This window comes from Pituophis catenifer, unplaced genomic scaffold (assembly GCF_029215685.1).
Source record: "Pituophis catenifer annectens isolate HBS135680 unplaced genomic scaffold, rPitCat1.0.hap2 SCAF_1, whole genome shotgun sequence".
Taxonomy (NCBI): domain Eukaryota; kingdom Metazoa; phylum Chordata; class Lepidosauria; order Squamata; family Colubridae; genus Pituophis; species Pituophis catenifer.
This window is the reverse complement of record NW_027256881.1, coordinates 18,800,601-18,825,111: the sequence shown is the minus strand read 5'-3', so window position 1 is coordinate 18,825,111 and position 24,511 is coordinate 18,800,601. Positions and strand designations below refer to the sequence as shown.

Here is a 24,511-nt window from a genome sequence, read left to right as displayed (position 1 = left end):
CTCCCTTCTTCTTTATTTCCCCTGTTGCCTGTGGCTGCCCTGCTTGCTGTTTTGCATTTGCTCTAGCCATTCAGGAATCCAGTTTTAAGCCTGAACAGCTTGAGGAAGAAGTCAGTGCTGATAATCTTCTAAGGCATTTGAAGGAGATGTTTACTCCGTCTTGGGAGCTTGCTTCTCCTGCTGAAGGTAATACAGCACAGAGGGTCAAACCATGCGCGTGCTTGTTTTAGTGGCTTTGCAGAATCCAAGCTAGAATTATGCCAGGAGTAACTTACTGTACCTTCTAAACCTAAACAGTTATGCTAGAGAGAAGTACAGACAATAGAAGGGTTTAAAAAAAAATTATGGAGCCTAAACCTAGTTTTTTTCTCCCTTCAACAGAAAATACGGTAAAGTCTGTTAAATATTTGCTTGGTTAAGTTATAAAGTTAATCTTCAAGCAAAGCTAAAAATTGATGAAGTCTTGATAATTTTGAATCTAAATATTTTAATTTTGACTATATAAATTTGATTAATAATTTTTTGAAAAGGCAAATTATAAGGCACTTTCTTGATTAATTCAATCAAAATTTTGCTCAGGCCGTAACAGTGGAAAAACAGAAATTACTCATGTATTTTGAGAAATAAATGAGTTTAACTGCTGGTGAGAGTGGGGTTGTTTTCTTTGATTCAATGAAAGAGAATCTTGGTGAAGACTTGAATAAGGCTGAGTGTTTCCTTATATTGCCAGGTAGCTCATAAGTGCTCTATTTTTTGTTTTGATCGATCATTTAAATGACATCAAATAAATGCCTAAGAGATCACATAGAAACAAATGTATTTTTGTTAGCTTTTGGAAGATTCTTCCTTCTCTGGTTACAAGAAATTTAGCTGATTGCTCCTGTTGCTTCTAAGATTTCAGTAGAGATTATCCACACAATTCCATCCAAAACTAGATGTGTATTCTTAAAAAAAAGAGGCTGTATGTATATTATAAAATCTTATGCTTTAAAAAAAATGCTCCTGTTGGAATTCTTGTTACTGTACTGACTTTCAAAGATGAGAACCAGTTTTAACAGAAATAGTTTTCTAAGAGATTTCAGATGCATGCCATGCTGCTTTTCCTTATTTTTATTCATTTGGGCTGATTATTTATGGCTTCCTTCAGCTCTCTGCCAAGTGTTTTAAAGACTGTTCAGACTGGCATACTGTATATATTTTTAAAGATAGTTTTGATGAAAGATTAAGATTTGTTTTCTGAATTTTATCATAACAATTTATTCTGTATGTAGTCAGGTTTTCTTTTTTAAATATCATTCAGCCAGAAGATGCTGGAGGTACCCATCTTTCTATCTCCCACATCTAATACTATAAAAAAAAAAAACCCAAATATTTTTAGTGTTTACTTTTTCACTCAGCCTTTTTCAACCATAACTTCCAGAGTTCTCAAATAGTTTGCCCAATTATCTTTTAGCATCAGGAGCACAGCATAATATGGAAGTTCATTTTCTCAAACAGTGTGAATGTTAAACGCCAAATAGGTAATAACATTTAAATGTGCCGTGTAGCTGATTTGTCACATCCTTTTTAAAATTAAGTTAGAAAAGACAGTGAAGGCTGCAAAGAGTGTTTTGCATCTAAAAAAAAAATATTGACTACTCTGAAGTGCAGTATTCAGTTAGGAGCATTTGGCTGATCTTGTCTAGGCTCAGAGGCTACTGAAGGCCATCTTAATCTCTTAGCCAAATATTGATCATTGGGAAATACCAGAACTGTGGGAAGTCAAAAGGTGGCCTTGAAGAAAGCACTTGCAACCCACTTCCATAATGCTGCTGAAAGAACTGTTTGGGTGTGTCCATGGATTCACGAGAAGTAGAGCTCAACTCACAGGAGAGTTGATTTTTTCAAAGGCTTGGTTGCCCTCTCACACACTAAGCGCAGCCTTTCCCAACCTGTATCTCCAGTAGCCAGGATATATTAAATGGAGGCGATTGTGAAGAGGAAATGTATTCTAGCATTATTAGAAATGAATGAATTAAGCAAAAATGCCCAAGAATTTTGAGAAAATAGTACTGAAGAAGAATACTTAAATATTTGATAGTACTGGAAAAACTGACTTTTTCTGGAACATCCTGGTATTCAGCTGACTGCTAGCTGCAGTTCAGCAGTTCAAATCTCACCAGACTCAAGGTTGACTCAGCCTTCCATCCTTCTGAGGTGGGTAAAATGAGGACCCAGATTGTTGGGGGCAATATGCTGATTCTGTAAACCACTTAGAGAGCGGCTGTAAAAGCACTATGAAGTGGTATATAAGTCTACGTGCTATTGCTATAATGCAGAAATTCGTTTGGTACAGAAACTGACATGAAAGATATGAATACTTTTTTAGCCTATATTTGCCTTGCAAAGGCAATTTATTTTGTCAGTATTCATGTTCAGTTTCTAGGGATGAGAAAGCTTCAGTTAGCAGATGTAGTGCTTAAAATGTTAGGATAGGACCTGGGAGATCCATAGAAGCTCATTGCTCCTCCTAAGTGAAGTATCTCACAGAAATTGTTGGAGCAGGGAGAACTTGTGGGAGGGAGTCCTCTATATATTTGACATATATAAGAATCTAATAATTATATAAAATCTAAATCTAATAAAAACAGATAAGTGGTAGCCAATAACTTCATCAAACATATTTGCTATCTTAGACCCTATTGTTGTCATGTTGCAGTGGAGCAAGTCACTTAAAAGGATGACACATATTTTGTTAACCATTGAAGATAAAAGAGCAGAGGGCAGACTATATATAAGTAATGTATTAGGTTTTGTAAGCACCTTGAATTAGGTTTAGAAAACAACCAAAACAGCTGATGGATCAGGCTAAATCATTAATATTTAAACATGTATTATGTATACATTACATTTAGCTAGATTTGCATTGCACAAAGGTAGATTTGATTTAAGTCGAGTTGATTTAAATCACGATTTAAAACATGATTTAAATCACTAATAAAAAGGCTTGATTTAAAACAACTCAATTTAAATCGTAATTTTTAAAGAGCAACTGTCATCTCTGTCCCATAGCAGCAGCTCTTCTGACCTGCTGTTGACTCACCAACAGTCCCAATATTGCAGAATATACAGTCTCATGCTACATAACTAAACTTCATTTTATGCTGAATAAACTAAATTAGTAAGGTATCTTAAATAGAAAACTATCTTTAGTTAGATTTTTGCTCCAAAAGCATTTTATTAAAATAAATTTGATAAAAATAAAAAAAAATCTGATTTAAATTTAAAAAATTGGATTATATTATTATTTTTTTAAAAAAAATCATCCATTTTTATCCACCCTGCATGGCACAGGTCAAGCTGTATGTCATGTAATGCCCAAGACTGCCAGCTATATTGCAATGGGGAATAGAATCAATGGGTCATGAAAGCCATATATCTCCCTTGTGTGTCCTCAGAATCTTCTAATGAGCAATATATAGCCCCTTGAGTAAGGACTTGCCATTCCAAGTAATGCAATGGATTATTAATGTGTACCATTAGTTCATTATCCGCCTTTTATAATATTTTCCTTGTTGGAAAATAGTTGATGTGTGTCATTAATATAACTATAACATTTTTGTTGCTGGATCCGCTTTCCTTATTCATCAGAACGGAGGTCTAGCTTTCAACCATGCTTATAAAAAGACAATCATCTCGCTGTCTGGCATTTAAAGACATCCTACCTGTGTGTCCACAGGCTTCAATTAGGTATCAAGTGTAATAGCTGTTGCTGATCTCCTCTGTGCATATTTTCAAGTCATTCTCTTATTTTATTGCACTGTGTTCTGCGGTTAACACACTTTGACCATAGCTTGCAGTGGTCATAGTTGCAGAACTGGATCATGTACCCTGCAAATGTTGTGATTAGTTTTTCCTGGCAGGAATTTAAAAGCAGTGGTATTTAAAAAGCCATTTGTAGAGGCTCTGCTGGACACTTTCCTGACTGTGGCCTTTTTGTTTTTGTATGTTTGGGTTTTTTGCTGTTCCAGAATAATTTTAGGCATGTGGAATTAATAATTGTCCTAGGAAATACTGGAAAACGGCATTGTTTTTCCTTTTTTCTGTTTAGCAACGCAAGCTATGTTTTGGAACTTGTTTCTTCTTTTGAAATGGAAATATAAAAAAGAATTATATAAGCCTAACATTGGGGACATGTACTCTGCCAAATATTGTAGATCGGAGATAGAAATTGGGTACAAGGCTGCCATCCCTTGCATAAAATTAAGAGCCTTGGTAGTACAGGGGTTTAAGGCACCCTGTTATTAAGCTTATTAAGACCAGCTGCCTGCAATTACTGCAGGGTTCGAATCTCGCCAAGGCTCAAGGTTGACTCAGCCTTCCATCCTTTCTAAGGTAGGTGAAATGAGGACCCAGTTTGTGGGGGCAATAAGCTGACTTTGTATAAATATACAAAAGGATGAAGGCTATTGCTGAGCACATTGTAAGCCGCCCTGAGTCTTCGGAGAAGGGCGGCATATAAATAAAAAAAAAAAAAATGCAGCTTAGCTAAAAGCCACCTAACTCTTGCAGTTGCTTAACCAGATCTTTTTTAAATGGCCAATAAAGATCATTATAGCTTTACATGTTTGGGGCTTCGTTTGTAATTTTTAAAATATGCAACTGGGTTAAAAACTTCCTCTCCCCGTATGTGAGGTCAGTAGCCTATGATGCTCTAGTATTGGCAAGAACTCCCCATGTAGCCCAAGGACGTTTGCAGGAAGAACTGGGATCTTTGGACCCAATCTTGATGAGCATGTCTGAGGCATTACTTCATACTGGCTGGGAGTTATAGTCTTTGGGGTTCCTTGAGGAGTTGGAAGCAAGCCAGTTGGACTGTTCCAAATCTTCTATAGAAGATGTGTATGGTATCATCCCAATAGAAAGTACCTCATGTTATAGCTGACTCAAATGAAGCAGGGAAAGGAAAATAAAGTAAAAGTATGATTGAAATATTACATAAGCCTCAGTTACAGTTTTGATCTTTTGCACTAGCACCAGTGGTTGGATTCAGCCGGTTCGGGCTGGTTCGGGTGAACTGGTAGTTAAATTGCTCATTGACCATGCCCTGCCCCTTCCAGGAGTCCCCATGTGCCCCATTTTGGCTCCCAGGTAAGTGCAGGGAGGCCTCCTAGGCCCAAAACGGGGTGCAGGGGGGTGCAGTGCGCCCCTCCCATGGCCTGTTCGCTCCCAGGAAGCTGCAGGGAGGCCTCCTAGGCCCAAAACGGGGCACCGGGGTGTGCAGCGTAGCCCCCCTGTGGCCTGTTTTTGCTCCCAGGAGGCTGCAGGGAGGCTTACTAGGCCCAAAATTGGGTGCGGGGGGGCAGTATGTGTCCTCCCCCTCCCCCCCGTGGCCCGTTTTTGCTCCCAGAGGGGTTCAGGAGGCTGAGTGCTGCCTATCACAGCCCCTGGCCAAGCCCATCATGGCCACGCCCACCCAGCCGGTCATTAGGGCAGAGAACTGGTTGTTAATTTATTTGAATCCCACCACTGATTAACACATAGGGTCAACCCAAGAGTATAGTAATAACCTGCCTTCCTTATGACCATGTGAATAATTGCATTTATTTCTTGAAATTTTAAAAAGAATTTAAACATTTGCATAGGCACATAACAAATCATTTGTGAACACGTGGATTGTGAAAACCAAGTATTCTTTGTTTCTTCAATTTGTATACTGCTGAATCACCAGCAGCTTACAACAGTATCAGACTTCTCTGCCTTCCGACACTTGTCAGCAGACCTATAAATTCCCACGTGCTAAAAAATGTGAAGTAAGCTGCCATGTTTTCATAACAAATGCCTTCAGCGTTCTTCATTCCTTGTTGTCCTCACATTAATCATTGATTCTCTGTGTTAGATGCATTAGTGTTTGGCTTGCATTTGTGAGATGCTGATTAAAATTCTTTGTGTTTTATTTCTTTGTTTCCTGCTCCTCTCCCTTCATCCTGCTACATTTGCATCTTCTGTGCTTCATTCTGAATAGCGCTGGTTAGCAAACTGAAAGGTGGGTGAATTGATGCTGTTTAGACAGAACAACCTTTTTAGTCTCGCATTTTGTTTCTTTTTGGATGGGCTCCAAATACTATGCATTTTAACCTAGGAGAGAGATGTATTCAAATATATCAGTGTACTGAATATGAATTAGGTCCATAGAACTTGCATTTTATAGTCAACCAAATTTATATTCTTGCATTTCACTGCCCCTTTTATTGCCTGTCATGTCAAGAACTCATCTTTAGTATTTCCATGGATGCATCATTCAGTAGTTTGGCTAATATAGACTCATTTGCTGCTTGTCTCATGATACTCCCTTGGCATATACTAAACTGGGGAATGGGCAATATGGTGCCAGTTTAATACCTCCTTTCAGGCTTCCTTGTGCCACTGAGTTTATTCTTATTTTAAATTAATTTTAAAAAGTTAAATGCTATGTTCTGTCCTTCACCAGGTAATTCTTCCTGGGTCTTTAATCTACTATATTCTTGTGATCTTCAGTATGAATGCTGGCTGGGTTTCTTTGGACCACCACAATCCCTCTGACAGGATTGTTGTTATGAGGAAAATGGGAGGAGGAAGGAGTAAATTCACCACCTTGAGTATAATAAATAATAAAGGTGGGATAAAAAAATCCACATATACATGTCCCAGGATAATGTTTCAGGATCCAATCTGGATTGGTCACTGGGACCAGAGGTTTAGTCTTCCGAGCTTTCAGACTCGTGCTGGAGCCCATCCTCAGGGAACTTCTCTCTGCTGGAATGTAGATAGAAGTTCTCTGAAGATGGGCTCTAGCAGGAGTCCGAAAGCTCGGAAGACTAAACCTCTCGTCCCGGTGACCCACTTAGATTGGATCCTGCAAGTCCAAATAAATAAAATCTGGGTGGACTCTGACTGCGTATGTAATTACACTTTTCTTACTGTAATTATCTCCCTTATAAAGAGCTTTTAAGGGAGCAGCTAACGATGAAATTGTTGGATTTAACTATTGTTCAATTATTTGCTTTTTCGTTCAAAGTTGAGTATAACATTGAAAAAAGCTGTGATGTGCATGAAAGGATTTGTTATAAAGGTTTTTGTCTTAAGCTGATTATTTAATATTAAAATCTCCATTGTATTGTTATTTAATGTGTGTGTGTCATGTTAATGAAAGTGAAAATAGATGTACAGAGCAAATTTAGGACGAATTAAATAGGGAGAATTAAAATAGCAAAAAGTAGAAAAAGACAAAACAGAAAATAATTTTTAAAAACCTATTAGGTTTCTGACTTCTTCCTTTTTATACACCTGCTATTTTGCACTACAGTACTCTATTAGTGCCATTAATGAATCACAGGAAATAATCGTATCATGTGAATTTGTACTATCTGAAATGCTATTTTTGTGGTGAAAGATATAATTGATTCCAGCTCGACAGAAATAGGCAATGAAAAAGTTTAAACAGAAATGTTATTTGTATATTAATGAAATATTGCGGTAAAGGATAAAAGAAATATACTTTAAATTTATGGTGAACAATGTCACAGAGTATTATAGAAAGCAAAATAAATTTTTTAAAATTACTAGAATTAAGGCACTCCAACATCACTGAAACAATCCTTCTGTTTCATGACGTTTCCAACATTTATTACAGGATGATCTGTCTATCTTAGATATTACTGATGGAGTTGTATACCACTTGTAAAATAATTATATACCAATCTTCCTTTGGGTTATAATTTGGTATGGGTTTTATAGATAAGGTCCATGATTCTTCCCATTGTTGTGCTCTAATTATTTCTTTAAAATTTTGCATCCATGTTTTTGTTTGTTATGCTATTTATTTGTTGCTATTCCTTTAAAGATTTGCATCCATTTTTTGCTTGTTATGTCTCAGTATCATATTTTAGTAGAGTTTACATACTATAAAATGCCTTCATAGGTGGCGTTGGGTTTGTATTAACATTTCAATGTTTCATTTAAGAAACATTTCTTTCTTAATGCCCCTCCTTCCTTCTTGAGATCTAATTGTATCACCTGACTATTTGTAAATACATCAACAATGGTGGATTTCAGTTTTTGCTAAGTAGTACTTGCTGTGTTTTTAGTTTATTCGTAGAATCTGAGTGAACCATATCTACATATGTAATTATATTTTCCTTGCTGCTATTAACTCCAAGGTGAAAAATATTTGAAGGAGAAGCTAGAGTGCTAAAACATATCCTATAGCTGTAGCTTTTAAAGTTATGGCAGCTTGAGCAAAGATAAGAAGCAGTGTTTCCAGAAAATGCTACAAGTGATAGTAGATTAATGGACTCCCTTACCTTATTTCTGTAAACACTTTACAAGATTTGTCACAGTGATCCATGTGAAGACTGCAGCTTACATATATTGCCTCTTAGAAAGGGTTTGATAAGTAGTATGTGTTAGTTAATTGCTTTAACCAGCCACTTTTCTAAAAAGTAGGACACGGGCACAAGGTCTGATTAAACATTTGATAGCTGGGGAAAATTGACTCTTGATAAATTGTGTCTGTCATGCAGCAGACATCTGAGGTTGTAATTTCCATCTGAGAAACGCTTATTGGCTGCAATTCTAGTTTAGCTTACAAGTAGTAGAAAATAAACCTTCAAGGTTTTGTGTGTGGAGTGTTTCCCCCTCCCCCCCAACAATGAATAGCTTCTTCTTTTCCTCTGTCGCTCATAATACATCTCTGACCAAGAAAGTTGAGTAATTTTTATTTGTAACAGTGTTCTATTCCCTCTTTTTTGTAGAAGTTCCAGAAGCCAAAGCGCCTAGTCCTTCTATCAGTAGGCAGGTCAGCATCGAAACCGATAGAGTGTCCAAGGACTTCATTGAATTTCTTAAGACCTACAATAAGGCTGGCCAGGAGATCTACAAGCAGTGCAAACTGTTCCTGGACACGATGCATCGCAAACGGGTGAGCCATTCTTGCAGAGTGAGGGTGTTTGCTGGCCTCGGTGACCCGTTTGGGGTTTTCTCTGCAGGGCTGAAATTCTGGAAGTGGAATACAAGTAGAGGATCAAGCACCCTTCATGGTGAAGGTAGCAAAAAACATTAGAAGGGATCGAATGATCTTCAGATATGACCTGCTTGTTGGAAAGCAAGCCATAAACATGATATTTAAAGGAGAAAAGTGTATTGCTTTTATGTGAAAGGAGATTACGGGGAGGTTTTTGCCCAAATGTAGATAGTCCTTGATTAATGATTAGTTGCTTAGCAACTGTTTAAAGTTATGATGAATCCCCCCCACCAATTACTTATGATCCAATTCTGGAGGTCCAATGTTGGCAAAGACGTCGCCCTGCAGTCACAGAACGGGTTTATTTTTAGGGCTGGTTGCAGCATTCTGCAGTCATGTGATCATGATTTACAATTATTTTTGCTAGTTTCTAGACTTTAGGACAAAGCCGTGGTGGTGCAGTAGTTAGAACGCAGTATTGCAGTTCAATCCTGATCAGCTCAAGGTTGACTCAGCCTTCCATCCTTCTGAGGTCAGTAAAATGAGGACTCAGATTGTTGTGGGCAATATGCTGGCTCTGTAAACTGCTCAGAGAGGGCTACAAAGCACCATGAAGTGGTATATAAGTCTAAGTGCTATTTCGATTGCTATTTCTAGCAAAAAATACCCATAGGAATGAATGGACTCACTTAACGACTGTTACATTTGCTTTATTTTTTTTAAACAAGTTTTTTTATTTTTTACACAGACAAACAAACAAACAAACAATGCATTTTTTCTGAACAGAGTATTGGCCGAGCCATAAATTTATACAAATTTTAGTTATCTCCAACAGAATTTATATATTTCACTTTTTGCCATAATAATCTTTCTCTCTAGTTTTTCTTTTCTTTTCCTCATTTCTTCTAATAGCCAATATTACCATTCACCCTAATCTCTAATCTTAATCAAATTTAATTTTTTCCCTTACTTTCTCCAAATTAAAACCCTTAAATTTGAAATCAGTCATTTTTCCAATAATTAATCTTAACTCTAAACCATCCTATTCAAATATTTCCCCTTTAATCCTTTTCACAACATAATATAATTTCCAGTATTTCCCTAAATTCCCTTATTTCAATCGCAAATATTTTTCTTTGTCAACTAATCCAAATATTACAATCCAATATCTTACTAAAAGTCACTCATATATATAATATTACAATCATTCATCTTAAATCAAATTACTTTGCTCAATACATTATCATAAATCTTACTTCAATTCATTTATAATTCTATCTCTCAATTCTCATTTTTTTAAAAAAATTCGATTGCTTTTTCATAATACAATATAATTTCCAATTTTTTAGTTAAATTCCAAAGTTACAATTAAAAATATTTCAAATATTACATTCCATAGTTACAATTAAAAATATTCCAAATATTCCAATCTCATATGTTGAACTTATTTATATTTATAAATCTTATTTCAATTCATTTATAATTCAAAATAATTATCCATTGCTTTGTACATAATTTCAAATATTTTAGTTAGTTCATTATTACAATTAAAAACATTCCAAATCTTACAATCTCAGCTATTGAGTTTTCTAAAGTTCATTTATATCTATAAATCTTACTTCAATTCATTTTAAATTCTAAAAGTATACAGCATATTTCTCTTTTCCCTTTCCATCAATTATTTCTTTCTCCCTTTCTCCCATTTTTTTTTATTTTTTTCTTTCTCCCCCCCTTTTTTTCTCCATTTTAAAATCCTGAACTCTTCTATCTTGCCCTGTATTTTCAATTACTCTCCATCGCCTTTTTCTCTTTCTTATTTCCCCACTGTTAATCCAAGTGTAATCATTTAAGTTTTTTATATTTTTTCTATTCCCTTTTTTTTCTCTTTGTCTCTTTCCACCCTCTCTATTTTTTTCAATTATCCCAATGTAATCTTTAAAGTTCACCTTTATTGCTAAGTTTATCTCTTTTCTCCTCTCCTTTTCATTATTGCTTCCCACGTAATCATTTAATTTTTCATAATCAATATCTTTATCTTTGTCTTTGTCTTCAGTATCACTTTCTTGCTTCTCATTCGTAGTTTCTTTATCCACTTGAGTGTATTCTAACGTAATTTCTGGTTCATCAGGTTTAGGGTTTCCATGCAACATTATAATTATTTCATTTAGTTCTATTTTCAGTGATATACGCATCCTTTTAATAATTTCAATTAATTCCTGCGCCATTTTATTATTTCTGGGTTGTTGTTATTCCAATTTTAAATTTTGTTAATCCACTTTCTTTGATTGTGAAGGTCGAACAGCTTGCAGACAAACACATCCTCCTTAAAAGTTCCCACTGCTCTTATCACTTTAAAGCAGTGTTTCTCAACCTTGGAAGCTTGAAGATGGGTGGACTTCAACTCCCAGAATCCCCCAGCCTGTGGGATTCTGGGAGTTGAAGTCCACCCATTTTCAAACTTCCAAGGTTGAGAAACACTGCTTTAAAAGGTTTTTCCCCCCAAATAAAAGTTCAATGTTGTAATGTTCTTTTTTCACCTGTAGATGTCTCTCTCCAATCCACAATTCCAATCAACAGCCTAAGGAAGTATCCATTTTGTTTAAAATCCATGTTACCAATTTTACCAATTTTTATCTTTTTCTTCTTAATTTTATATTTCCCCAAGTCAATTTAAGATCCAAATCCAAATTCTGAATCCAGTTTTTTTTTAAAGAAATCTTCTGTTACAGGGCTTTAATTTTTTTTCCCTTTGTCCTTTCTTCAGCAGTCAACAAAAATCTTTTTAAACTCTTTCCAATCCTCTTCACACCTATTGTGGGTTTTTTTTTTCCTTTTTAATTTTGTTAATTATCTCCACATATTTTAGTCCAAAAAACAAGTTTCGTTTCAGGCTTTGCCACTTTTAACTTCCGCTTTATGCTTCTTCCTTCATTTCCCCTATGCCCATTAGCTGCTGTTATTCCACTGGGGTACCTTTTAACAATTTTAAAAGTAATTTCTTTTTTGCCTATGAGCTGGCAATCACTCACCTGGCATCAGTATTCTGTTCAAATCACTGCTCCTGCTCAAAACTTGGTCCAGTTGCCCCAGCTTTATAATGGCCGCAATGGCCCCTGCCCCCACCGCCGAGTCAAAGAATTTCCTCCGACCTCCAAGGAACTTGCCTGTTCCTCCTGGTCATCTGAGGTGCCTCTCCTCCTTCTCCATCCCCACAGGACAGATCTGGTCCCAAGACCCCTCGGCAGTGGCTTGTCAGCCTGGGATTTCACAAGGCTCATCAGAGCCCGGGATTTCACAAGGCTCATCAGAGCCCGCTATTCCCCGTCTGTCTCACTGCAACGCTTCCGGTCTTCTGTTACATTTGCTTTATGACTGCTGCAGAAAATTGGGTTGAACCTGTGGGTGGCTCAACTTAAAACCATCATGACTTACAATGGCAATTCTGGGCTCTGTTATGGTCATAAATTGAGTGCTACCTGTAATATACTTTTTAAATAGGATAGTCATATTAGATTTGTTTATAGCACAGAAATGCAAAGGGCAAAGTGTTTTCTAATCTACTAGTATGTATAGAGTCATCTTCCCTTCCGAGAAATATGATAGTGTGTTTGCTATACTTATGAAACGAGTAAGCTTATATACATTTTTCTTATGATCAATAGCTTAGAAATTGCTGACATGGAGCAGCACACTATGGTATTTTAAAATTTGGTAGGGTGGAGAGGAGACTTTTGCTATTTTCTTTAAATAAATTTTACAATTCAAAGTTGTAAGCTGCCCAGATATGCTTAATAGTGAGATGGGCAGCATGTACTGTATTTTTCAGAGTATAAGACACACTTTTTCCCCTCATAAAAGAGGCTGAAAATTTCGGTGCATCTTATACTCCAAATGTAACCCCGCCCACCCTCTGGCTCCCACCCTTTGGCCTCCGCGCGTCCACTTCCTGGCTGCAGAGATTGCCACCGACAATGGCTTGTGTTTTTGGACTCTGCGCATTGTGTTTTCAGCTTCCAAGCGCTCCGTTTGAGAGCCCTTTGGGGCTCACCAAAGTACATCACCACCCGAAAATGTGACACATTTGGAGGCTGAAAATGCAATGCACGGTGCCCAAAATTGCTAACCGAAACAGCTGCTGCCTTCTCTTACCCCTTCCATGTTTGCCTGCTTTAGTCACTGGAGCTCCCTCTGACGATCAGCTGTGCTGTTGAAGCTGTTTTTCAGCCCCAACGCAAGCAAAGCGATCTTCTGTGCTTTGCCTGCTTTTCTAATTGCTGCTCCCTCTGATGATCAGCTGTGCTTTAGAAGCTGTTTTTTAGTCCCAACCAGCTCCAACCTCAAAACCATGGAGCGAACTAATGTGCTGAAGCTGACCAGGCTAAGGACGCTAGCCAGATGAATACCTGGTAGGCAGAATTTTTATTTCCTATTTTCCTCCCCAAAAACTAAGGTGCGTCTGATACTCCGAAAAATACTATAAATAGAAAAGGGAAGGAGGGAGGGTTATTGGAGGTTAGATTTTCTTGTGTGCCATTTTTATGGAGAAATGCTTGTATCAATTTTTTTCTGATATTTCCCAGCACTGATTGCCCTTGACATAACCTCCCCTTCTTTCTGGATATTAAATGTTTTTCATCCTCTCTGTGAAACTTCGCATCTTCTCTGAGAGTCTTACTAAAGTTACTGGTTGGCCTGAAAATAAAGGATCTGGAAAAAGATATGCAACCTCTAGTGTCTGCCTTTTGCTGTCTGGTTCTGTGAAGAGTTCAGTGTGTTATTTGTAAGATTGGGACCTCATTTGAACTAAAGGACAGCTATAGAGTGAAAAAGGAAGAGCAACAGGTCCTACCACCTTGGATTTAATCTGGCCTCCATATAGACAATGAACAGAGTAATAAATACTTGGATTTTATGAAATCTCAAATTTGGGGCATTGCCCATTCTCACACACATGACTGATTTCTCTTTGTAGGAGTTGAGTGTTGAGGAACAGTCTGAATATGCTCAGAGCCTCTATCAGAATGTGGCAGATAAACTACAGACTCGCTGGAAAGGTATTGTTCTTAATATTTTCCCATTTTATTTATGGAACTTGGAAGAGAGAAGGGTAATAACCGTTATGGATACAATTTTAGATGTGCTTCTTCATGTCTGTGCTTGGAGTGGACTTGGGGAGGGGGACCTTTGCCTCAATGATGATGCTGGGAAATACATTTTAATCCCTATCTTACAAAGAAGAAATCCTTCACCAATGCAGTATGTGGATGAAGGCTAGTCCAGAGGGATCAAAAGTCCTGTACCCAGCCTTCCCAGAATCCCCAAGTTTAGAATTTAAATTGCATTTTTATTAAAAGGGGGTTGAACAGATAAAGATAGTCCTCGACTTATTTATGACCACAATTGAACCCCAAAATCTCCATTTGCTAAGCAAGACAGTTGCCAAGTGGGTATTACCCCATTTACAACCTTTCTTGCCACAGTTGTTTCTTGCCACCGCCTCTGCACACCCCATTTTCAGCCTTGGCAGATCCAGTTTTTGGCCTCTCTGTGCCCCATTTTTGGCCTGCCTGGAACGGGCTGAAAATGGAACACACAGAGGCTGAAAATGGGACACACAGAGGCTGAAAATGGGGTGCACGGAGGCCGAAAATGGGGCATGCGGAGGCTGAAACGGGACGCGTGGAGGCCGAAAATGGGGAACACGGATGCGGTGATAGGTGGCGATGGGCGCCGATCCCCACAGCCTGGAACAGCTGATATGCGGTATTCTGGAAGGCAGATCCAACCACCTATCAGCTGCTCGTGCTAAATCAGTCTGTGCTGAAGTTGACCAGGCTGCTTTTTTGCTGTTTGCTGCAGGGAGGCAAATTGCTGGGAAACAGGCAGATAAATTTGTTTATCTTTGCGTCTTTTGCAGTGCCTCCAGAAAAAGTGGAAAAAGTGATGGATCAAGTGGAGAAATACATAATGACCCGCTTGTATAAATATGTTTTCTGCCCGGAAACCACAGAGGATGAGAAGAAAGATCTGGCTGTCCAGAGAAGAATCAGGTTTGACTTTAGGACTATATCTCTCTTTTAGACGCAGAATCCATTACTATTTGTTACCTACTTGTACCTGGGTGACTCGGGCTGTAGCAGCTTTTCTCTTACCTTTCTCAGGTTTCTCTTTGAAGTGGTTGAACTTTTAAAAGCTGCACTATTGCCAACAGGGAATTATTATTCTTACTGTTTTTAGGCTGTCTTATCTATGCTGTATAAATACATTTCAATTCATTGTCCTCCTCAGAGAAAGGCCATGCCAATCCTTAATTATTTTATTGAAATAACCAAATTTATGCTCAAATAAAGAAAAAAACTTTTACAGCAGTAATAGCAGTTTGAGGTTTTGTGCAATAAAGTTAAATATATACATCATATAAACAACAGCGAAAAACAGCAAATGTTTGTATCCTTGTGAAGGATTTAAAGGTCCAATATAATTTAGATTTCTCAAAGGGAGCAGTGAGTCCAATTGAACGTCATACTGATTTCTTTTCTCTAAAAGAGCAATATGTGAAGAACCTTGGGGCATTAATCAGTTTGAAATATATTGTCTTGAAAGCTCTTCTTATAATGTTTTGTATTGCTTTCTTTTGTTGCATTCTTGAAAAATATGTAAAGAGTTCGTGTTTCATGACTACCTACCTAGACAAATATCAGCTAATAAATTTATTTCCCTGTGAATATCAAAAAGTCAAGTCATCCAGACATTTTTCTTCAGTAATTTCAAAAACATTGCAGAGCTTAGGGAATTAATTTCTAGAGAGGAAAATAGGAGAATAATACAGACTTAGAGATTATATATAAATCAGTATTCTGATACTGATAAATCAGTATTCTGATTTATCAAATGTAATCTTTTTCAATTTCTGACCGCTCTACCCAATAGATTGGTCCCAAACCGACCAAGTGCCTAGGACAGTGATGGCGAACCTTTTTGGCACCGAATGCTGAAAAGGGCACGCAGAAATGTGCGTGCACGCTCATCAGGGCCACACTCCTGTAAAGCCAAACTTCCGGGTTCTAGTGCGCATGCGCACCCGACGATTAGCTGACCGGCACGCATGCGCAGGCCGGTTTTTGGCACTGCTGTGCACATGAATGGATTGCGCTCCGGAAAAGCCGAACTTCCGGGTTCTGGTACGCATGCGCACCTGACAATCAGCTGGCCGGTGCACATGAGCACACTGGTTTTCGGCACTGCTGCACGTGCGAAGCACAGCTGATTGTTGGGTGTGCATGTGTGCCAGAAACCTAGAAGACAAACAGGCAACGTGAGGTCTCACGTGCCAGGTGACATGGCTTCACGTGCCACTTTGGGCAGGCATGCCATAGGTTCGTCATCATGGGCCTAGGACATATAGAAAGCTCTTTGGCAACAGATGGTTCCTCTTTAAGGATTGAATGCTTTTGGACTTTTACATACACAAAGTATATGCATATATATTTTGCGGTTATTCCATCTGAAGGGCATAGAGCAAGAACAAAATCTTATAATTTTATGCATTGTTACACATTAAGAAAAATAATGTATGTGATTGTAATTAGGTTTTCTATTCATAAAACCTTTTTGCCTATAAGAACGTATCACTGGAGATTACAAGAGAGCTCCCTAATATAGAGTGAATAGATGAATGGGAGCAGATTGAGGAAAGCTTTACACAAAAGTTAACGTTTATGTTGTAGGCTTCATAAAGGCCAATACAGTTGGCACTGAAGTGATTTTTTCCCCCCTAACTATAGATAGTCCGTGGTTTATGACCACACCCGGGACCAGAATTTCCATTACTAAGCAGGGTGGCTGTTAATTGAATTGTGCCCAATTTTATATCCTTCTTTGCTGTGGTTGTTAAACGAATCACTGCAGTTGTTAAGTGAATCATGTAGGTTGATAAACTAATCTGGTAATCAGATAAGCTTCCTCCATTGACCAGTCGTAAGTCACTTTTTTCAGTGCCGTTGTAACTTTGTACAGTCACTAATGACTGGTTGTAAATTGAGGATTAACACTCTCTTCTGAATCAGATGGATATAGGACAAATTGCAGATTTTCCAGTTTTGTCAGTCAAAATATATAAAACCAGAGTTTATTTTTCCAGTCATAATCTATAGATGACTTAAAGCAAATCTGCTATTATGTTTCAAAATGACTGGTTTTGGATGCATCCAAAAGTATTTAAAATCATGCCTAAGAATGGATTTCCCATGACGTTGATATTGGTCTCTTAAAAACCCTGGGTGATTTGAGCCAGGTGGTTTAGGATGTACGCAGTAAGAAATTAAATAAAGAAATAAAAGCAGATTATTTAAGTAACTAAATATTTGCTCTCTGCTTTTGTTTTCCAGAATGCAATTTTTGAGGCACAGAGTTTTGTTATTTTAGTCTTGACAGGTTAAACTATTTTAAAGATCTTAATAGTGTTTCTCCCCCCCCCCTTGCTTTCAAATCAACCGGCAGAGCTTTGCACTGGGTTACTCCACAAATGCTTTGTGTTCCTGTCAATGAAGAAATCCCTGAAGTCTCAGATGTAGTTGTGAAAGCTATCACAGGTATGTAAAGGACTGTTGGTTGGAGAGAGAGTATTTATTGATCTCAAATGTCTTCACCACAGTAAAAATAATCAGTTCAATCCCAGGAGCAAACTTGTCTCATATCAGAAGGCTAAGTAAGAAGAATGTGAGTTTAGCCCATGGGTGCCTACATTCCTTTTCTTGTGAAAATCTTGTTCAGGAGTGATTTCTCAAATATCTATCTATCTATCTATCTATCTATCTATCTATCTATCTATCTATCTATCATCTATAGCTATCTCTATCTCTATAATGGGATAATACATTTCTCATGTGGCTGATTCATACATAAAAATCTAAATCTATATTACAGTTTGTTAGCTCTTCTGTTTAGCATTATACATGCTAGTATGAAAACATGTAAGAATAATATTTCAAGGGTAATGTTTGCTACATCCAACAGCTGTAGAACCAGAATGACATGAAAATGCTACCTGCTTCATTCTCTCTCCATACTCCCCACCTAGGAAAGACTTTTAAAGGGGAATTTAATGATTAAAGAAGTGGACATTTTTCACACTGGCTACTTAACTATTTAGAAGAATACTTTGATCCATTCAGTTTGTATAGACTTAGTTAGTTGGTGTCCCTAATTTCTAAGGAATTCTTCCTGTCCTCTCCTCTTCCTTGCTTACATATCTTTCATTTCATTACTGGAATAACTGCCTGGAATTCTTTAAAACTCATTGTAGGATAAGTTCCTTTTGATGGTGTGCCTACTCTGTGCCATTACATGTTTTCATAGCAATTTATTTCCCCAAGGCCAAAAATCTGGGTCATTGAGCCTTCTGTCCCTTCCAGTTCTGGCTTGAGACTTGAAAAGATCTTATTCTAGAATTGAGATTATGAATTGATGGCCATTCAGATATGGCTTATCTATAACTCACAACAATTCTTAATCTTGTCTCACCAACTGGAAAACTGTCATTCAGCAGCTCTCTGAACTTAGATGTTTAGTTGTGCTACTCTGGTGTCGTAAAAATCATTATTAATATTTTATATTGCCTGCATATGGAAGGCTGAATACAGTAACTGAGGGTTCATTTTTCAAAACTGTCATAAATAAATAACCTGGTTGATTGTAACTGTACCTTTTAGCTGTCAATCATCTGAACCCCCTGCAGAGTCTTATATATGCTATAAAACAGTTTTAGGACAGAAACATATATTTTAAGGACAAATGATAATATTGCAGCCAGCAGCATTTTCAAGGCATTCCTTTTCCTCTTACTTCGTAAGAGAAAAGCCTCTTTGAAGAATAGCACTGGTACTTGTCATTCTTTTAAGTAGCTAACTATTTAAAATTGCCTAAATCATTTTTGGATAATTTGGCTTATCAGTGGATTGGTTAATATTAAAACTTGCATTCTTCTTCTTGTACAGCAGGGCTGCTAACTGATAAGGCTTTTTTTCTTCTCCTCCTTTCCTAGAATTTTCTCACAAGTGCAAGATCCTTTTTTTTTTTTTCAGATCAGCTGCATGTTGATCCATTGGCTGCGGCAGGAGTCGACCAATTAGCTTGTCACCCAAACTTAATGTTATGGGCTGAAAGAGAGTGACTGATCCAAAGTCACCTAGCCAGTTTTGATGCCTAAGGGGAGACTAGAACTCACAGTCTCCTGATTTCTAGCCTTTAAAAGAAAGATACCATGCAAGATTTGATAAACACTTTTAACTATGGAGGGTGAGACAACTAAAGTGGAAAGAGCCCTGCCAATGAATGCAGCCCTCTTTGATTCTTGGGATTGTTTTCCTCTTGCAGACATAATTGAAATGGACTCGAAGCGTGTCCCCCGGGACAAGTTGGCCTGCATCACTAGCTGCAGCAAGCACATCTTTAATGCCATCAGGACCACAAAGGCTGAGCCAGCTTCAGCTGATGACTTTTTGCCCACTCTCATCTATATTGTCCTGAAGGGCAACCCACCCCGTCTGCAGTCCAACATTCAGTACATTACTCGGTTCTGCAATCCAAGCAGGCTGATGACCGGGGAGGATGGCTATTACTTTACGAACCTGGTAAGTGTATCTAATCGTGACTCTCTTTTTTTAGGGGAATTTGAAGAACTATATATTGCCAGATGCCGAACCTATTTTTCTTGTTTTCTCTTAATGGAAGAGAAGCTGAACTTATCATGATCATCATCATTATTTATTTAAATTTATTGGCCGCCTAACAATTTTTGGCTCATCTGGTTTGGTGTTCTTATTTGTGGCCTTCATTGTTACATCAGCAAGCATGTGCTTGGCATGTTTTCTGGATCTTGAACGTACAGTCATGAGGCACTATGGAGAAACTATATGATGTACATACATCAAGGAAATCTAACATCCAGATAATTAATATATTAAATATATTGAAAAATACCAACTTTCTAGCTCTTGCTGTTGAAATACCAGAAACAAAATCTACATGTACTTTTTTTTTTAAAAAAAAGGTCTGCAATAATAACTATTCCAATGTTCTTGCCATGTTTGCCAAATAGGAATGGGAAGCCAAGTATGACTGAATTGTTGCACAGAACTAAAATTAAAACTAGGAAAACTTTTATTGGGTTTGTACAATGAGCTACAGTGAAGTTGTGTACTTAGCTATTCATTGTGTGATGGGAACCCAGCCAAGACATTAACATGTTTTTAACCAGGTCATTATATTAACCCAAATATAGTTTCTTTGAGCAAGTTTTGTGTTTTGTTAATCCAGACCTAGCTTTAGTAGGAAGTTTGGTATATATTTGAGGAGGTGAAGACATGAAAGCATTAAAAAATAACAGTGCATTTTCTATATTTATTTGTTTATCTATTACTTCAATTGTCATGGACTCTGGGTAGTTTACGATATTGCTCCATAGCGGATGATGGTCTAAGCAAGGCATACTCATTACTCACTCTTTCGCTCACTCTTATCACACACACACGAGTTGCAAGATGAATAAAAGTTTGCGTGTATCAGAACATACAAACTGTAGTGTGTACTGTAACATATACTTCAGAAAGGGAATGCATAGCCAAATTTCTAATGAAGATTGTAGGCCTCCTGATCAAACAAATTTATTTGTTCTTTATTTATTTATTTATTATATTTATAAATATTTATATTTATTAATTATATTTAAAAATTGAGCAATTTTTAGTCATCTTACTTTATTTATTATTATTGGTATTGTTGTTATTAAGCAGTAATATAAACTTTTGCAAAAGGTTTCATTATCAAGGTTTACAACATATTTTAAGAGTCACATCAAATAGTTTGCTTATGAATGGAGTCGATGTGTTAACTGTATGCAACCTGAAAGAACCGATGCTCTTGCTTTTGCAGTGTTGTGCTGTTGCCTTCATAGAGAAGTTGGATGCTCAGTCCTTAAACCTGAGCCAGGAAGACTTTGACCGCTATATGTCTGGGCAGACCTCTCCAAAGAAGCAAGAACCCGAGAACTGGCCAGCCAACGTATGTGTGGGGATGCGCCAAATGTACAGGAACCTTGGCCTCCTCTCACAACTGAACGAGAGGCAGGAGAGGATTGTCAGTGAGGCCAAAAAGCTCGAGAGGGACCTTATTGATTGGACTGACGGGATCACCAAGGAAGTCCAGGAGATTGTGGAGAAGTACCCTTTGGAGATTAAAGCCCCAAACCCAGCCTTGGCAGCCATTGACTCTGAAAATGTTGAAAATGACAAACTGCCCCCTCCACTGCAACCTCAGGTTTACGCTGGATGAGAATGGCTTCAGGACTCAGATATTCCTTCCTTCTGTTTTTTCCTGCTTGGCAGATGGGCTAAGGGGGGGAGAAAAATGAAACAAATTTAAAATTGGCACATTTTAAAGGTACTTTTTGTTGGTAGATGTGTTCCAAGATATTTATTTTAGTCAGAGTTGGTTACTATGAGGGCTGAATTTTTATGTGTTCCTGAAATGAATTTATCTTTCCTTTTTACAGAAATTCAATATGATTTTTAAGGAATGCTTTGGGGATTGTTTTCTTCGAAGCATGCACAAGTTTTAAAATCAACTGGTGGTTGGTTGTGCTATCTTCACTCCCTAAACAGAGTTGCTTATCACACTTTGCCAAGAATGCTGAGTTTGAGAAAGAAGTGTAAAGGTTCTTAAACTTTGTTTTCAGAAACAGATGTGTTGTAAAGTAAATATTTAAGATTGTAAATAGGTTTGAACGTTGAGCAATGTCTTAATAGCATGACATTTAGCAAAGAATGGAAACTGGGTTTTTTAATTCCTTCGCTCGTTTTTGGTTTATAGTTTTGATCTAGAATAGGATACATCAAGGAAACACTACATTGTAGTAAATAACATATTTGGACACAGTTCTAACATGACTAAAATCATTTCCTAATATTTATAATTTCTTATCTGAATTTTCAGCCTGGAATAGCGCCTTTTTTGCGGTGCTGGTCTCTAGCAATTGCACTGTTAGACCTTGAAAGAGATTAGAGCAGAATTGGATGGTACCTGTGGGTGTATGTATGAAGTGCTGGAGCCAGTTTGATTTGCTGTAAAGATCACATGATACAAGATGATTCTGGCTGTCAAAGTGCTTTAGTGTTTTTTAAAAAATCATTTGCTTCGTAGTACTTGTGCATAGCCTTCCAAGAAATGATTAGTACGGCATGAGACTGTCTTGTGCTGGAAAAAAAAATCAAAAGAATGAGGTATACAAAAGAAAGTTTATGATTGCTTTCCTGAATCACATTTTTTAAATGGATTCATCCATGGAATTATAAATGGTCAGAAATATGACCATTCAGAAAACAGAAATATGGACAATCCTAAAGGCAGTAAGCTGGCTTATGCAATTTTGTGGACTACATACATTTTTTTATATGAATTTGAACAAACTAGGAATCTGTATTATTATATTGCTGACGTACAGCTTCCAGGATTTGTCTTGATTGCTATGATGGCTGGAATAGCTGTCTCCTTCAAGAGGGACCCATTGCTTTCCCAACTCTTTCAGTGCTGTGCTGAAGATGAAGCCCATTGGTGATATCTCCACAGTCCCTCTCTCCCTTCCCTAACTCATCAACATATCACTGTGAATGGCTGCCTTTTCTTCCCCTCCAACCTTTTCAGTATTCTTAGTATTGTGATGATCCAGCCAGTCAGAATCTTCTCTCTTTGGCCAAAGATCTAGCATGGCTGTGTGGATGCAAGAATTTGCCAAACTGGATGAACTAGTTAGCCTTCCCCAGCATGTTAAGACTATAGTAGTTTTTTTCCTGAGCAAGATACACATGTTGGAATGATAGACTGTAGTCCAGGAGATTGGGGGGGGGGGGGGGGGGCACCAAGTTAGGGAATGCTGAATTTGTTGATGGGTGATGCTTTTTTAACTTTTAACTTTACAAATTAAGGTAAAGATCCACTTTAACTTGGCAGAGCTGGGATTCTTTGAAAGGCCAGGTTGAGTTATGTGAAACTATATTAAGCATTTCCCTGAAGGATATAGTTTAAATGCAGTCCCGTTTCCCCCCCCCCTCCCAATTTGCTAAAGTTATCCTAAATATCTGGGACTTGTGTGTGCATTCAACATCTTGGATATCCTGATTATCACTAAGTCTCAAACAAACTTCATAATTCAAGGGAAAGAAAAAAAAAACCCTTCTTTGCAATGTTATCTGTTTTTAATATTAGAACACTTTTAAAATATCAACTCTTTTTCTTAAGGTCTTCTCAATTCTTTGAGTCTTGTTTTGTACTTCTGGGAAACATGGGATTCCAAAGTGTTCCATTCCAAACCGTGTTTTTGGGCAACATATGAAAAAGCCATCTTTATCACATTTTAGCTGTACAGGTATTTATCTGTTTTTGCAATAAGGTCAGACCAAGACTGTGACCTGTTTTGTGTATACCTGCTTTAAAAAGCATATCAGCTTTCAGTTTGCAACTCAGCTAATGTCTGAGTTTCTTAAAAGGCTAAATATTTATATTCTTTTCCCTTCCTCAATTAAATTTGTGGAAGTGAAGTAAACAAGCTGTTCCTTTGGCTGCAGAAAGTCCACGTTGATCAGTTTTTTCAATTTTCAGAGCTTTGTTTCTTGGCCTCGTTGTTTTGACACTCTAGGTGCTAATTCAGATTTTCCAGGTATATATTTCACTCCAAAAAGGCATCATTATAGCTACCACTGTTAAATTGCTGTCAACAGAAATAAACCATGTACAACATAACTCATTATTAGTCAACAGAAATCTTGATTTACAATTTTTTATGTTTCATTGATGGTTCAAGTTTAGTCACAAATCTTTTAAAGCCTGAAAAGCCTGTAACTGCTAATAGTATCAGATTATCTTTAATTATACCTTATTACTCTTGGGGGCAAAAAAGGGACCTCACTTTCAATTACAAAATTGAGTGTTACTTTTTTTCTGTAATCTAATAAGAAAGAACCAAGGTCACTCTTCCTGAATGGTGTCGGGTTGACTTTTCTACACCATTCATTTCATTATGTGTTTAAAGGTGATAAATTATTTTATAGAATCTGCATGTCCTACAAGGCCCATGGGTCGCTTTAGGTTCAGAGAAAATTAGTCTCCTTTGGGGGATTTTCTTAAGAGGCCTGTAGCTGGGAGACTCAAAGAACCATCACTGGTACAGGTAGTCCTCAGTTTAGAACCGTTTATTTATTGACTGTTTGAAGTTATAATGCATTGGGGAACAAAAAGTTTTTGACCAATCCTCACACTGTGATTAGAATTTGGACACTTGGTAACCGACATGTATTTATGACAATTGCAGTGTCCCTGGGGGTCAGGGGATCAACATTTGTGACTTCCTATTTCTACAAGCAAAGTCAATGGGGGAAGATGGATTTGCTTAATGACTGTGTTTCATTAACAGCTGCAGTGATTTGCTTTAACAACTGTGCCAGAAAAGGTAAAATCAGCCACCTTGCTTATCAGTGGAAA

At 37.5% G+C, this 24,511-nt stretch overlaps 1 protein-coding gene across 1 annotated transcript in view; it reads left to right on the top strand.

Annotated features, from left to right (window-relative positions):
* Nucleotides 1-22,878, top strand: part of RABGEF1 (RAB guanine nucleotide exchange factor 1) — a 56,986-nt gene extending 34,108 nt beyond the window's left edge. The window contains exons 11-16 of the mRNA XM_070931968.1: nucleotides 8,772-8,938; nucleotides 13,953-14,034; nucleotides 14,898-15,030; nucleotides 17,480-17,571; nucleotides 19,355-19,611; nucleotides 20,912-22,878. Of these exons, the coding sequence (XP_070788069.1) occupies nucleotides 8,772-8,938; nucleotides 13,953-14,034; nucleotides 14,898-15,030; nucleotides 17,480-17,571; nucleotides 19,355-19,611; nucleotides 20,912-21,310 (1,130 nt within the window). The 3' untranslated portion in view covers nucleotides 21,311-22,878. The remainder of the gene's footprint in view (nucleotides 1-8,771; nucleotides 8,939-13,952; nucleotides 14,035-14,897; nucleotides 15,031-17,479; nucleotides 17,572-19,354; nucleotides 19,612-20,911) is intronic.
* The last annotated feature ends 1,633 nt before the right edge of the window (nucleotides 22,879-24,511 follow it).